The sequence below is a fragment of the Citrus sinensis genome, chromosome 5, assembly GCF_022201045.2.
Source record: "Citrus sinensis cultivar Valencia sweet orange chromosome 5, DVS_A1.0, whole genome shotgun sequence".
Lineage (NCBI taxonomy): Eukaryota > Viridiplantae > Streptophyta > Magnoliopsida > Sapindales > Rutaceae > Citrus > Citrus sinensis.
This window is the reverse complement of record NC_068560.1, coordinates 8951488-8967439: the sequence shown is the minus strand read 5'-3', so window position 1 is coordinate 8967439 and position 15952 is coordinate 8951488. Positions and strand designations below refer to the sequence as shown.

General features: G+C 31.0%; 1 protein-coding gene and 1 pseudogene across 1 annotated transcript; both read right to left on the bottom strand.

Annotated features, from left to right (window-relative positions):
• Positions 1-713: 713 nt before the first annotated feature.
• LOC102625876 (metal-nicotianamine transporter YSL3-like) lies at positions 714-3847 on the bottom strand (annotated as a pseudogene).
• Positions 3848-8332: 4485 nt separating this feature from the next.
• On the bottom strand, positions 8333-11905 carry LOC102617547 (loganic acid O-methyltransferase-like). Its single transcript, XM_006471040.3, has 3 exons — positions 11737-11905; positions 9229-9894; positions 8333-8846 (listed from the first exon to the last, which is right to left on the bottom strand). Exons 1-3 carry the CDS (start codon positions 11803-11805, stop codon positions 8511-8513), a joined length of 1071 nt encoding a protein of 356 aa, XP_006471103.2. The 5' UTR covers positions 11806-11905; the 3' UTR covers positions 8333-8510.
• Between the last annotated feature and the right edge of the window lie 4047 nt (positions 11906-15952).

The window sequence follows — 15952 nt, the reverse complement described above, 5'->3', positions numbered from 1 at the left end:
AGGACTAATTGTATATCTGGAGAATATCCCACATACGAGGACCATATCAAAAGCTGATCTTTTAATGACTAAGCAAAAAGCTCTCTTTCAAACCGTCCAGTTCACCCAAAAAAGGGGAAATTTTTTGAAAAACATGAAAAACATGAAAAAAAATGAAAGAAAGAGGAGTTGTATATATGAAAAACCTAAACTGGAAAGTAATTAAAATTCTTGATAAATTCCATGAAAATAACATGTTTTTAGGCACCCTCCTTACAAATACTGCAGAGGTGGGATAAACAACCTCATTTTTATTTAGGATAATTCTGTGATTTGCTGGAATGTATAGAGCAAAAGTATAAATTGAAATTTATTAAATGGTTGTTCATGGTAAAAGGTGTCTAAAGTATATTTTAAAGAACAAATAACCCACTCTATTAATAATATACATATTTCACAAGATTTATAAAATGTTGATTAAGAGAAGATTCAAATTCCAGAAAATAAATATTGATGATTCTATTCATGTTATGATGAATTCCTTGTCAAATGTTGGCAATGCATAATTGATCATCATGCATGTAAGCCGAACAATTACAAACAAGGGAAAAACACTCGGGAGCATAGCGCGATAGGACAGGCATATACACTGCATCATTCGTATGTTCATCTAGCACAAATTTAACACGATATATTTTGAATTAATCAATCATAATAGGGGAGGAAACAAAAATTGATTTATTGGGGGCGCGGGGATCTCAATATTTTCTGCTCGCCAGGATATATACAACCATGAAGCAGCTCGAATATAGATATTCCAAATGATTTATGTTATCTATTATTGAAGAATAGGCAGCTCTAACATTCCTGTACTTTGCAGCCGGAAATTATTTTATAGGCTCAGTTCAATGTTATAAACAACTCTTAAAATGAGAATCAATTAGGATGCCAAGAACTTCATGCAGATTGGCGGACGAATCTTTGCCAGAGCAAGGATCGATGAAGGAAGAATCCATAATCCATCACCACATATCAAGCCGGAAGCAACTGCAGGAATCATTAAATCAGCTTTCTTTTTGTTTAGCTTTTGCCACACAAACACAATCAAGCTCCCCACACACATATCAATTGCAAAGTAGGCTCCTACTAGAAAAGGCACAGCCATAGCCATTGGAAGAGGAATCCATTTCCCAATTTTCTTAGGAGAAAGATCTCTTAACAAATTAGCTGCTATGGCGAATGCAAAAAACCCATAACAAAGCTGCAAGCAATGCCGAGGCAACGCGGAGAAGCCTTGAACACCGAGAATTGCATGTTCCGGTACACAATAGCATAAGGAGCTTTGTATTCTCTATCTGGGTTCCCAACATCAAAAGCCCTGTAGAAGAGAAAGAATGAAAGTGGAGCAACAACGCAACCTATGGCTGTCCCAATTGCTTGGCTAAGAAGCATTGATCTAGGGGAAGTGAGAGTGAGATGGCCAGTTTTGAAATCATGCATCAAATCGGAAGAAATAGAAACAATGGATTTAATCAAACCACAGCCCACAAGTCCGGCAACCACGCCATTTTCTTTCCCGGACAATGCAGCAAGAACAAAGAGAGCTACTTTGCCGTAGTTATAGGCCATGTTCATGTCAGTAAGACCAGCACCATAAGCGTTGCAAAAGCTAAGTATCGGTGCTAGAAGGTAAGCAACAACAACGAAGTACCATTTAAGCTGCAGGAACATGAGAGGGATTATGATGATTGATATAATGGAGAAGATTATGTATCCTACACATGCTAACCACAATGGGATGCTCTCTCTTATGAAGATTTCATTTCTTTGGAGATCATGTAGAGACTGACTATTCTGGTTATCTGAAGCTGCATTGAAAGGAAAATGAATTCAGATTTAGAAAAAATTGAAGTGCCTAAATTTTGAGATATAGTGGCCTCAAGATGTAAATATTACTTGTGTTGATATTGTTATTCCTGGTTCTGGCAGCTTGGATGTTTTTGCCAGTGAAATAGGCAACCTTGAGGAAATTGTAAAGGCCATCTCCTAGGATCAGAGCAATAGAAACAAAAACCTGCAGCCCATGTGGCAAGCCATAATATTGGATAAATTAGGACTTAATTTTGAGATCATTATTACACTCTATTTCTAAGGTAATAACTCGAAACGTCTTGTTTGTAATCCAATAAGATTTACCAATTAAATTAGCCCACACCCACAGATAATATCTGTTTCTGCTAAAGGAAAAAAATTTAGGTAAGGACATTCTTACAACGTCATCTAAGAAAGTTCGTAATGAAATCAACAATCATCATAATAATTTACAATAAATTAGAGAGAAAATTTAAAATATATATTATAATTGTATTTGACCATCCCATACCTTGTAACCGTTTAGACTCTTCATGCTGCTCTCAGGTAAAGTCTTAGGAAACCATTCGCCTTTGAGCCCAGATATGAGGGGCCACATTATTCCCCAAGAAAGCACGGCACCGAGAAGCAATGACAAGTTTACAAGATGTGAACAGATCATCCCCGCACCGATGTAAGTCATACTGAAATCAAAGTAAAATCTGCAAAATACAATTTCTTTAATCAATGATAACAAAAAGATTAATCTCAGGCTAGGCCAATGCGAAAGGGAAATCAGATATTGAGCACTTACGAGTTCTTCCAAGCTTTCAATCCAAATGTAGGAAACTGAACAAATCCGCAAAGATCTCCTCCTGTAAAGAACCATTGAAAAAAAGCCCACAGGAAACTAAAAGAAAAATGTTTCATGAACCCACGAACTTGCTTCCTGCATAAAGAATCAAAACCTGTATAAGTGGTCTTTATGCTAAAAAACCAATTCGGTTTTGATCTTGAGAAAACATGAATTGAAGATGGTAGCTCGATTGAAGTATATACTTTGCCATCTTGTTCCCTTTAGAAGAATGAAACCCGTTAATAAGAACTGCAGTAGCTGTTCCGCTTGGGTAAGTCAACTTGTAGTCTATGACCATAATCTGCAACAAATCAATACGAGATTGAGCGCTGTTCTGATTTTTGTGCCGACTTTTTGAAAATGTATGATTGGGACTTATAGATAAGAATAAATAAGCAATTAAATATCATTTATAAAGCTATTATAAACCAAATTGCACTCTTCTTTTAATTTGCCTTTCCGAAAAAAATTTAGCTAAGTATTCCCCAGGCCAACTAGTCCTGGAAATTCCGCAGACAAGCCAATAAAGAAGTAGCTATTTTGTTTAAGGATTAAATAACGAAGTAACAAAATGATACCTTTCTAAGAGGCACAAGTGCTAGAAGCCCAACAAAGCAGGTAACAAAGAGAAAGCCAGTCATCCAACCAATCTCAGGTTCCTTGGTGCTATTAGGATTATTTCCAGGCGTGTCAACTCCTGCTTGTAGATATGTCTTCCTGTTCAAACCCAACAGATAAGACCCAAAACCTCCTGTGATTAAACCCAAAAGTAAACACATTAGAATTAAGGAGAGTAGCCAAAAAATTAGGGAAAAAAAATGTACAAACCTCCAACAGCAATACTGTAACAAGCCGTTGCACAAGTTTGAATTATAGTATTTTCTTGTCGAGTGAATGGAGTTGATACAATTCCAGCTTTGTGAAGCAACTTAATCCATGTTCTGACAAATACGAAGGCAAGGAGAGCGGCAGAGACATTGATGCCAATTGCTAAGCTAACAATAAGTCCTCTTATTGTCATGTGTTTTGTCCATGGTGGAATCCTCTTCGTGTCCTCTTCTTGCTCTTGTATCTGCTCCAGTTCCATCTCCTCTATCACTGGATTAACTCTTGCAATATCTCTCATTTCTTCCGAGTTCGAGTGCGCCATTTTGATTGATCAAGCCCGCTAATTTATCAAGAAAATGAAATCAAACCCCATTTCCACAATGAAAAATATGTTATGAACATACAAAAAGCATAATGACCATAGTTACCTTAATCGCCTTGTTGATTTGCTCTTCTTGTGTATTTCAGCATATAGAAAATAGAATTATTTACTCACAAAGCTCCAAAAACTCCAGAAACAGCAATTGTTTGTAAAATTTTAAAAAAGACCACAAAGCATTAAAAGCCATGTAAACTCATAATTAACCAAATCAAGAAATTAATGGGTATATCAGTTACTCTAGTGAATGACCTTTCCGCAAAATGTACATTGCAATACTTTGATTGAAAATTCTAAATCTATATATAGTGTTACTAGCATAAGCAGCAAAAACAGGTCATCGCCTATACATATATATAATACGGTTGACTTGCAATAATGTACTTCAAAAAGTACTTTTTGAGTATGAGAAGAAATATGCCTTACAGTACTATGAAAAAACCTTTCAACAACTAAAATGACCTGCAATATATTATTCTAACACATGTTTGGCCGCGAATATCAAACGGAAATTTCAAATATTATTAAAAATAAATAAATGCTCTATATCCCAAATTTTATTCCAATTCGTTTTTTTTTCTAAAATAATGTGGTATTTGATTTGTCATTCTTTCAAAGAATAATAAATTTTTATAAGTTTTAAGTGAATTTATTACGTCATCATCTCATAATTCACTTTAGCAAGAAAAACTTCTTTGGCATAAAAAAGGAATGAGTGGCACTTGATAAAATAATTTTCAAGCAGTTATATTTGATAAAAAGAAACATATAAAAACTTAAAATAAACTGACGAACCATGTTTCGTTACTCTCGCTCAATAAAAATTGTACACGCTCATAATCATTTTCAAATTCGTCAATCATGCCAGAGAGATAAAATAGTTAAAAACATATAATATGAGTTTATTTTATCTCTCATGTTCGGTTAATTCTTGCTTCATGATTATCTTAAGGATTATGCCTTATTATGTCCCTGTAACTAAGAGTAATATATGTAACTGTTATTACACACACGCATACACATATCCGAATATGAATAGAATTCTATCGTACCATATAATTATCTTTTACTAATTGTGTAAACATTGAAAAAAATTGCCCATTCATTAAAAAAATTTCAACTTTTAACGGTCAACACATTGGAAGATTGAAAAGAAATAAGATTAATTGAGAAGGCGTGTTTCATGCCTTTAATTTCTTTGTATCATTTGGTATCGAAAATTGGGTAATTAGATTTGATGATCCAATGCTTTCAGTGTCAGTGTGGCGTTGACAAAAGACTTCCGCATATAAAAAGATAATAAATTTCTTCCTCAAAATTATCTTTAAATCACTTGTTAGATGTGGCGAAAATATATATAGATTTTATATAATCTTTGTTTGTGCTTTTTCATTTGTCCATTTCAATCTTAATTCATCTCTTTCTATGTTAGCGTCTCACCTCACTCTTTAAGCTCAAATTTAATGACAAAAAAATTAGAAAAATATTTCAGCATTAAATGCTAAAATTTTATTACTTTTCTTCTTGAAATTGAAGGTATAATTCGCATATTAATCATCACAATATCACTTTTTAATATAATATTATGATTTAATTTGATGTTTTTATTCATGAGCATTTTTTGTTGTTCCTTTTTTTCATAATTATCTTAATTAAGTGTTTACTAATTTCGTGTTGGGTTCAAGATATGATGTACTTACTTTTTGTATTAGTGATTTCTTAGATAGTTGAGATTTGAATTTTATTATTTTTTTAAAATAATATGTACCAAAAATACATTGATTAAAAATAATTTTAGTTCAGCCTAGTAAACATCCTAGTTTTCCCGCCCTTGTTTTCTCTTTTGATCGATAGTAATAAAAAAAATACTAGTAAAGTAGCACTGATAAATCATTTAGAAACTTTCAATTTCATATAAAATTTTAAAAAATTGAAGTTAAATAATTTTATGAATATTTTTATACTTTATAATCATAAAACAGTCAAATAAAATTTATATTAAAGCGACCTTAGTAGTCAAAAACTTAAAACGTTATATTAACGTGAAAAAAAAAACTTAAATCATAATTTTTAAAAAAGATAATATGGAATTTTCTAATTATATTTTAAGTGTTGGACCATCAACAGCCCTCCAAATATAAGAGTTTAAAGTTATGAAGATAGAAATTATATAATAAGAATAAAAGAAATTTAAGATAAATTTAATATTTTAGAACTTGTATGCAATTTTTAAAAAAATATATTTGAATAAAACTTTATGAGAATTTAGTTAGATTTATTAATATATGAATGGGCATTTTATTAATTAAACTGAAGGTACTTTAAGAAATAAAAAACCCCAAGTGCATATTTAAGAGTTGATATTTGACCCTTTAATTATATCTTACATGCCCCCACTAATCACTTTTATACTAATATCTATTTCATCCTTATATGAAATGACTTAAAAGGGTAAACATGTTTTAAGTACACCCACATGATAATTTCTATTAATATTTAATTTAGCTAATTTAATTTCTTAAACCTTAATTTCTTTTAACTTGTTAAATTATTATTTTTTCTCAAATATTGTATACTCCACTTTTGTAATCATAGAAAAAATTAATTTAAAGTACTCAATAGAGGATAATGAAGAAGTATCATATATATATATATATATATATATTATAATTATGGCAACAATGGATAAAATCTTTAAAAAGAGAGAGAGAGAGAGATTATAGTGATTATGAGAGCTTTCTTTCCTTTTTAAAATAGATTTTATAAGTTTTATATGGTGGGTGCTTGGAAACAAGATAAAAATTATAATAACGGTAAATTCGAGATTTAATGGGGTATTTTGAGATATAAAAATTAATTTAAAATTTCTAATAGAGTTAACTTAAAAATAGAGGCTGGTGAGATATAATAAATGATCAAATATTGCTACCTATATTTAACATTTGAGCGGTGCTATTAGCACCCCTCAAACGTTTTTATAAAATTCCACTATTTTACATTTACACTATTAACCTTCGTTAAAATTATATCACAAGAACTTTCTATGCCTCCAATAGATTGAGCGATGAAGTAATGAAACATCTATTATAGTTGAATCAATTACAGACTCATGAGAAAGTTTTTGATTTCTTTGAGGAAGACAATCTTTGTTTTAGTTTAATAATTGATATAAAAATTAAATAAAAAATCCTCACCCGTTACATGACAGCACCGTTGCTCACAAGGAAGATGGTTGTGGTGCTTCTCCTTTGAATTTTGCTTACAGGCCCATGACAAATTTTGTTTGTTTACTTCCATCTTTTGGCTGAATAATACATGATGTCACTCGTTATGGACAAATTTTGTTTTTTTGTTTTTTTTTACTTAGACAAATTTTGTTTCTTAAATGTTCTTTTAGGGGTTAGTGAGAAGGACGAGAGCAGGGTTATTTAAGGAAATATTGTGGGGTGCCAATAGCTCCACACTGAACTTCTCATTGCAGAAACCCATGTAAAAGTTAATAAAAAAGGCTTAGCCCGTTTGATTTACTATTCGAAAATGATTTTCAAAAAATAGTTTATCGTTTACTTTTTGGAATGAGGGAGTCAGTATTAATATTATTGTTTATTTGTTAAAGTGGATGTCATAAGAAGAATGAGTATTGTGAGCCCTACACCAATTTGAGAATAAGGAATGAGAACTTGGTTTTCACGAGAGATTTAGAATCAAGTTTCTATCTCTTGGACTGACCAAAATACCCCCAAAATTTTATAATTCCAATTTTATCCTCATTCAAAATATTAGAAAAATAAAAAAAATTATCCAAAATCAAGCAACTGTCAGTAATTGAAATTAACAGCAATCATCGATCATCTAATTATGGTGCCGGTTGTTGTTGCCACTGATCACTACTGCTAGTTGTTGCTGCCCTTGCGTCTCTAATCGTTAATTGAAATAACCAATCGTCGATTAATATAATTGTTATTATTATTGTTGTTGTTGTTGTTGATATTATTATTAATATTATTATTTTAATATTATAGTAATTGTTATTTGCACTAATTATGAATAAGAATAATTTTTTAATAATAATAATTGCAATTATTATAATAAGTAATATTAATAAAAATCATGACAATGTTTAACTAAGGACATTTTATTAACTTGAAACAATTTATTAGATTTCAAGATAAGTAAACATTTAAATGAGAATGCAACTCATTCTGATTCTAATTCTTGCATGTTAAATAAATAATTTATTCTAATTCTCATTTATCATTTCAATTATAGCCAATCCGATTAACAATTAGTAAACATACCATAGACACAATACAAAAATTTGAGTTGGATTCTTATTATTTGAATACAAAAAAATTTATATGATATATAGAAAATCCAAAACTTGTTTCCTAGTCTAACAATTCAGAATTATGTTTGAATGAGTATCAAACATGATAGTCTTATATAACAACCTCACATCTTTAGCTATGAGATCAAATAACATTGAAATACAAAAACATGAATTGATTCTTCTGGGAATAACTCACAGTGAAGAGCAATAATAATCCAAAAAACACAATTGAAGTTTATGAGATCAAATTCTGAAACCATAATAAAGCTAGTCATGATGAGCTTTAATTATATGGTGCGCTTGAGTAGGAGGAACAAATCAATCATGTTATGTGTGTTCTCAATGATGGATGCATTCTCTTCAGCTTTTGTTCTGAAATAGTTGAAAATCTGCTCCACAAGTTCCTCACCAAAATGCTCCTTGATGAGTCCCTCAAACACAGCTCTTACTCCTAAAGTGTAAATTTTAGCTGAGAATTTTATATGCCCCACAGGACGATTCAATTTTTCCATTCTCTCAATGGTGAAATTTTCATTTCTTTGGATGATTGCCTTTAACTCTTTAGGGGTTGTTGTGTGTGTAGGCGAGTTGAATGAATCTACTTTTTCCTCACTAAATACTCCCTGCAAAAACAAAATCATATGTTTAATTTATAATTAAAATTTATAAAAATATGGGCAATGACACTTTCATTATTGTCTTCAAATGTTATTTTTACTACTTAGATCTGTTGCAGATTTTGAAGATCTTATTTCTTCTTTGGTGTTAAAGTAGTAATAGAGAAAATACACGGTTGATAGTGTATGACATTTTTCACTTACAAGTAAATTATTTGAGACTAGTACGAATTTAAAATAATTAATTTATTTGTTATGAAATCATATTTACCCTTAAACCATGCATTTTTCTTATGACGAAATGGTTTTAAAATTTACAAGAAACTTAAGTGGTAAAAACAATTCCCCCCAAAAAAATAAATATTTGTGGTGATCTATTGATTCTTACCATTTTTGCCAAGTCCACGAGGCATGATCCCAAAACATCAGCTAATACACCGGGGCCAGTCTGAGAAAAAGGAATCCCATCTGGTATAGCATGTATTGTAATGACCATCAAGCCTCCGGGCACAAGTTCTTGTGCTCTGGCATTCAAAAAGGACTCCATGTCATTCTTGAACTGACCGGAATATGCCTCAGCGACTTCTTTTACAAATCTCCGGCGCCGAGCACTTTCCTTATTCCATAGAGGAGAATTTTGATCTACAAGTTCTTTTGGAACCTTGGAGAGCCAATGCAGGGAGTAGGAAGAATGTACAAAATGCAGAGTTGCCTTGGGGAACAAGCGGTTGTGAAAAGAACCCGGCACACCGGCAGCAAAGTATTTTCTTGAGTGAGGAAGGGATTTAAAGAGTGTGTTAAAATCATTGTCGTAATGATCATTGAATAACACTTGAAATTCTATAGATGAAATGTTTTGGTGATCAGGTTGCAAGAGCTTCAGCTCTACAGCTTCAATGATGTTTTGCACAGCAATGAAAGTGTTAGGTCCAATGGAGCAGCCCAAATCTGCTATTTGAAATGTATTGGAAGCATCAAATTTCAGGAGTTTCAAGTCAAGCTTATCAGATATTGCTTCATAGATCAGCTCCTTAGCAGCATCCACAACTCGTCTCTGTAGCCATTAAATCAATCGAGTCAATTGGGGCTAAAGTGAAGAAAATGCAGACCTAAGGTACATATACAGAAATAATATAATAATAAGGGCATCAACGTAAATTATTCATAGAAATGGGCTTTCGTTTGGGCAAGAGAAATGGGCTCAAACAACCCATAATTTTTGGGTTGGATAATTGCACCCCTCCAAGAACCTACTAAAACCCTTTTTGGTGGACACTTCTTATTGCTTGAGAAAAGTGCTGCATATGTGTTCTTGTGACATTAAAATATGCCAGTCAAGTTACCCATCTCAACTTTTAGTTTCTCTTTCTCTTTTATCCATATCCAAAACTAATAAAGAAGATACGCGAATTTGGTTTATGCTTTTTGATTTAATCAAATTCTTAAAGAGCTTGTATTGGGGAAAAACACTGAGAAAACAATGTAGGTCTAATTAAATAAGTTTCATGTTGTTCGATTATACTAATCTCCTAATGTTGTAAAACATATACTGAATGTCTTTTTTTTTAATCTTACCATTTTACCTTTGTTAGTTGCTACTTAACTGAAAAATTAAATCTAAAATTATCAGAAAAATAAGGGCTTTCTCATAATTTTCTAATTAATTTTTAAAAATTTTTAGAATTAATTGAAAAATTAAATGTAAAATAGATATGTATACTACTTTTTGGAGAATAATTCAATTAATTAAATAACTAAAGGTACTCATATTATCAATACCAAACAATCATTAAGAGTAAAATTGCAAGATCAGCAAAAATTTGATATTCAGAGAGTTTGGATGTACTTTAAAATATAAGTGAAATTTCGATTAGTTTAGTCAAACAACATGAGGTTTCACTCCTCATCTTTACAAAGGACAAATTTGTAAATGCCAAAGAAGAGAGGTTAATTTTGTTAGACAAATAGAGAGTGCAGTAGTGTGGCTCTCATTCTTTTTACAAACTATTTTTCGACATAACATAATTCCAGCTCTGAATGTGCCCGTAATTCTTCCTCTCTAACTAAATTGGACATTCTAACTAAATTTAACTAATATATTTATTATATAAATACCCTTATACCAAATTACTATTAGACTCACATCTTAAGTAATAGGAAAGGAACACAAAAATATTAAGAGACAATTTTATCCTTATCCACCTTGCCAACATGTTCTTCTACAGACCATTAGGACAAAATCACGTTTTAACAAACCATGTCCATCAATAGATCCATCGTAAAGGTACTTTTATTTTTGGAAAATGATTGGAAATTAGTAAAGCTGACGAGCAATTTGTGAGTTTGGTGGTGTTTGTGATGAGATTACTTACGAGCAATACTCAAAAGAATCAGGGCAATCGGATGGCTCTAATGCTTAACTAGTAAAGACAAATTGTTTGCTATATGACATGAGTAGATCATTTTATTCTCATTTCTCAAGTAATTTGCCAGTAATTTTGTTAGACCATTGGAGAAGTAATATACGTTAGAGAGAGCAAAAGGGTAAGAAAAAGAGGCAATGGGTCATTTTTTAAATTGTACAATTTAGAAATACGGCTCTGTTTAGAATTATGGAGGGTGCCGAGTGTAAAATTTTAATTTACAAATTTTAAATATGAGTGTAAAGAGTAAATGAATTTCGAAAGTAATAATTACAGTGCATGTAGTCCACCATCTAAATTAACATTCATCATTAATTTTCCTAACAAGATTTAAAATATGAAGCATTATTACTCTGAGATTTCAAAATAATAATAATACTACTGATAAAAAAAAATACAATACCAAAAAGAATTAGAAACCTTGAATCTCATAGATATCAATTCATTTCAATTTCAAGGCTGAAGAATTGTACCTGGAGGGTTGAGTTTTTAGCGTAGCTGTGAGCACCATCTCCACTAACCATGGGATATGATTGAGCCATTAGTTTTCTCTTCTTCTCCGAAGAGATGCCTAAATCTGATCTCTTTTAAAAAGAAAAGGCTAATAATTGGCTTGAGGGCTAAGGCTGGTTTGATCAAAACCACTTTACAGCGAGATGACTTTGAATGAAGGGATCCACATCTCTTCGTCAACGCATCGCCCCCACCTCGCCCCCACATGCACTTATGGTGGGATAAAACTGTGATGCAATTGTGGTACCGTGTCACAGTTATACCCAATCGTTGGATTTTTACCCATTTAAGTGGATCCGACTCATTTAAGTGGATCCAACGGCTGGTGTAATTGTGCCACGGTACCACAGTTGCACTGTAACCCGACCCCTTGTAGTGATTAATTACACTCTAAGTCTTTAACTTTTTTAAAATTCAAATAAAATTATTAGTTCCACCTCTATTGATTAAAAATGCGAGTTGTCTTTTAGACTTAAAAGAGTTATATAGTTAAATTGACGTTATGACAAGTCTTTCTTAAATATCAAAGATTGTGAAAGTTAAAAGGCCTAAGTAAAAAGGGTGAAAATATTTATTTATTCTAGTTTTTAGTAAGTAATCATTCAGTGTCGAGGTGTGACTGAATAGTTTTTTAAATAATTTTATTCGATTAGTATCGGGTTCAAATTTTGAAGAGGACAAAAATGATAATAAAATTTTTTTTTCCACCCCTTATTATTATTTTTTTTTAAAAAAGGCAACCATTTAACATTTATTTGGTGTAATCTTCACTCTATCATCTTATGTAAACATTGATGCTGACCTCTTTTGACTAAATTATTTTAGTGTTAAGGCCTCTTTCCACATCAAGCCGATAACTTAGAATAGTCCCAAGAATGGTCATGTTTACTCTCAACCATTCATTTATTTTTCTTAGACGTCACTTACATGAGGAGTGAGGACGAGGTTTCTTCTTTAGTTAGTCAATTTGACGAGGTTTTTTTTTTTTTCTTTAGTTAGTCAATATAGCAAATATGCATTCAAATTAAATCTACTATCTTAAACCATAAAAATTTTATTTCCACTATCTTAACAATAGCAAATTAAAAAAATTTACTGTGGAGGCAAATCGGTTCTAATTCAACCCTTTTTGAACTTGGGCTTTGCCCACCAAAACTAATAAAAAATGAATACTTCTAAATTTATGTTATTATTGAAAAAATTATTTTCCAACTCACATTACAATATATACTTATTGTTCGCATGTACATATCATTCGAGTAAAGGATAAACTGTAACCTAAAAAAAAACAATTTGGACGAAATGTTCCGAGCATGTTTTGGTTTTCATAAATAAACTGCCAAACAAAGTGAGAATGTATAAACTAATAAAATTGAACATCTCAATAATTAGTTTTAGGCATTCAAAAATTGTTTACCGAAAAAGATTGATTAGTATTAAAGATTATTTAATTATCAAGTGATAATATGTTATTTTATGCTTATGTTATAATTTATATTTGTGTTTATGTAATATATTAGGAATTATTAAGTATATATTTAATTTTGTGTATTTGTATGTGTTTATTAAGAAAAATATTAATTTCACGTAATTCGAGACTCCAAACAGATAAACGGAGGTCAAATTTGAATTTCGGAGGTCCAAAAACCTTAAGATCAGTCAAGATGGGCTTAAAATTGGGCTTGTGTAAAAAAAGTTGACTTTTCCTGTTGACCGAACACTGATTGGATGATGAAATGAGCTTACAATAGATATGAGTGCATGGGATAGTTGGCAATTTTGACTAAATCTCAATCGTTCATGATTCAATGGCCATGATTGTGCCACGTGGCAATGGTTGGTGAAGCAAGTTGTAGGATCCGAATCTTTGTATTCGGGTCGACCCGATCCACCCATTAACCCGCCAAATCTCAACCGTTCTTTGGCCAAATCGAACGAGTCAAATGATGCCACGTGTGATGTTGACTTTTGAAGTTTGACCAGCCGTTGGATCTTGATCTAATGGTTGTGAGGAGCACATGCATGAAGCTTATGATGGACTGCAAAGCACTGGATTATGAATTTATTTTTCTATAAATAGAGCCTCATTTTTATGTTTTTAATCATCTCTCTACAACTCTCTTCTTCTCAAATTCTCTCAATCTCCCTGTAATCTTGATTTTCAGGTGTGTTTTTAATATTTTGTATAATTATTTAATAAATAAAATTAGTTTTATTTTCAATTTTAGTTGTTTTTATTACTTTTAATTATAAGTAATTCAATTTGAATATTTCTTTTTATTTCAATTATGCTCAACTAAATAATATTAGTTAGGGGAAGGTGAAACTCTTAGGAAATAAATATGATTTAATCAAATTCTATTTTTAATTTTATAAATTAAATTATTTTCTATTTAATTTTATACATATTTTATATTTTGAAATTTTGATTTATTGTAGACAAACAAATGAATTTGGCACAATAAATTCTTAATATCTTTAATATAAATAATGGTAAAATAGTATTTTGACTTATTGTAGACAAATTAAATTTTGGCACAATAAATACTTAATCCATCATAAAATTAAAGAGAAAATAATAATAATTTATATAATTAATCTTTTGGGCAATAAATCTAAAAAAAGGCAAAAAGAATTTATTAAGTTTTATTTACTACTAAGAGTGGATCCACAACCCTAACTAGTTCAATTTCATAGTTTCATTTAAATTAAGTTGTTTATATTCAAGTTTTAATTTCAATTGTTAGGTAAAATAAAATAAACAAATTAAATCTTTTCTCTGTGGATCGACCTTGGATTAACCGAGCTATAATACAACAAGAAACTCTTATACTTGGGAGTTTAAAATTACTTTTAAGTTGTGTCAAGTTTTTAGCGCCGTTACCGGGGAAAAGTTTTTTATTTGGTTTGTTTTTCCTTTTTTTATTTTTCTCTTATATGTAAATTTTCGTTTGCCCCCTTTTCCTTTTCTTAAATTCTCTTTTATCGCCACATCTTTCATAATTCTAGTTTCACCTCAATAATTCTCGTTTCTAGCTCATACTTCTCATAATTACGTTTTGACCCCGACATCTTTCAAAAGTTTCACGTTCATCCCACATGGCTCATTCTAAACTTCTAAAAATTACGGTGTGGCCATTAAATTAAAAATAATTTGCAATAGGATCCCTAGACGAAATTCCTCAAAATAATCAAGACTTGGACATACTTTGGACATATTTTGGACATATTTGGACTTATTTTGGACTTAATTTGGACCAAACTAACTCTAACTACTAACTCTTAACTTACTAACTGCTAACTCCTAACCTTTTTTATTTCAGTTATTTAATTTTCTGCATTTATTTTATTTCGTATTTATTTATTTTTGCTTTACCGGTGGGTTCAACCACCAAACTAACTACTAACTCTTAATTTTTTTTTCAATATTTTTTTGCTTTATTTTTTTATTGGTGGGTTCAACCACCATTTTTTTAGTTATTTTATTATTTTGCATTTATTTTTTTTATTTTTTATTTTTTGCTTTATTGGTGGGTTCAACTAACAAAATTGTTATTTAATTTTGAGTTTTAATTTTCTTTTGCACACTTATATTATTTGCATATTTAATTTTTTTTTATTAATTTGTGTGAATATTATCTTTATAACATAACCATTGCATGAGACGTTGATGTCAATCTTCAAGTGGTAGGTTAATTCGTAGATCTCAATCTCCACCACCAATCATGGATGATAACCAAGATGAAAACTTTGTGCACGAACTTAATCCTCAGATTGATAAGGGAGATAATCCTTCTCAACATGGGCATGATCAGAATCAACCAAGAACTCTGAGAGACTACATGAATCCAACCAAAACCGGAGCACCGTCGTGTATAGTATTTCCTCCAGAAGCATCTCGATTCAACTTTAAACCAGGTATTATCCAACTTTTACCAACATTTCATGGTTTAGAATCCGAGAATCCGTACTTGCATCTAAGAGATTTTGAGGAAGTTTGTAATACATACACAGACCAAAATTGTAGCATGAACATAATTAGGTTAAAGATTTTTCCTTTTTCATTAAAAGATAAAGCTAAAACTTGGCTACAAAACCTTAGATCTGGATCAATAAGAACTTGGAATAACATGCAAGAATAGTTTTTGAAAAAATTCTTTCCACCTCATAGAACAA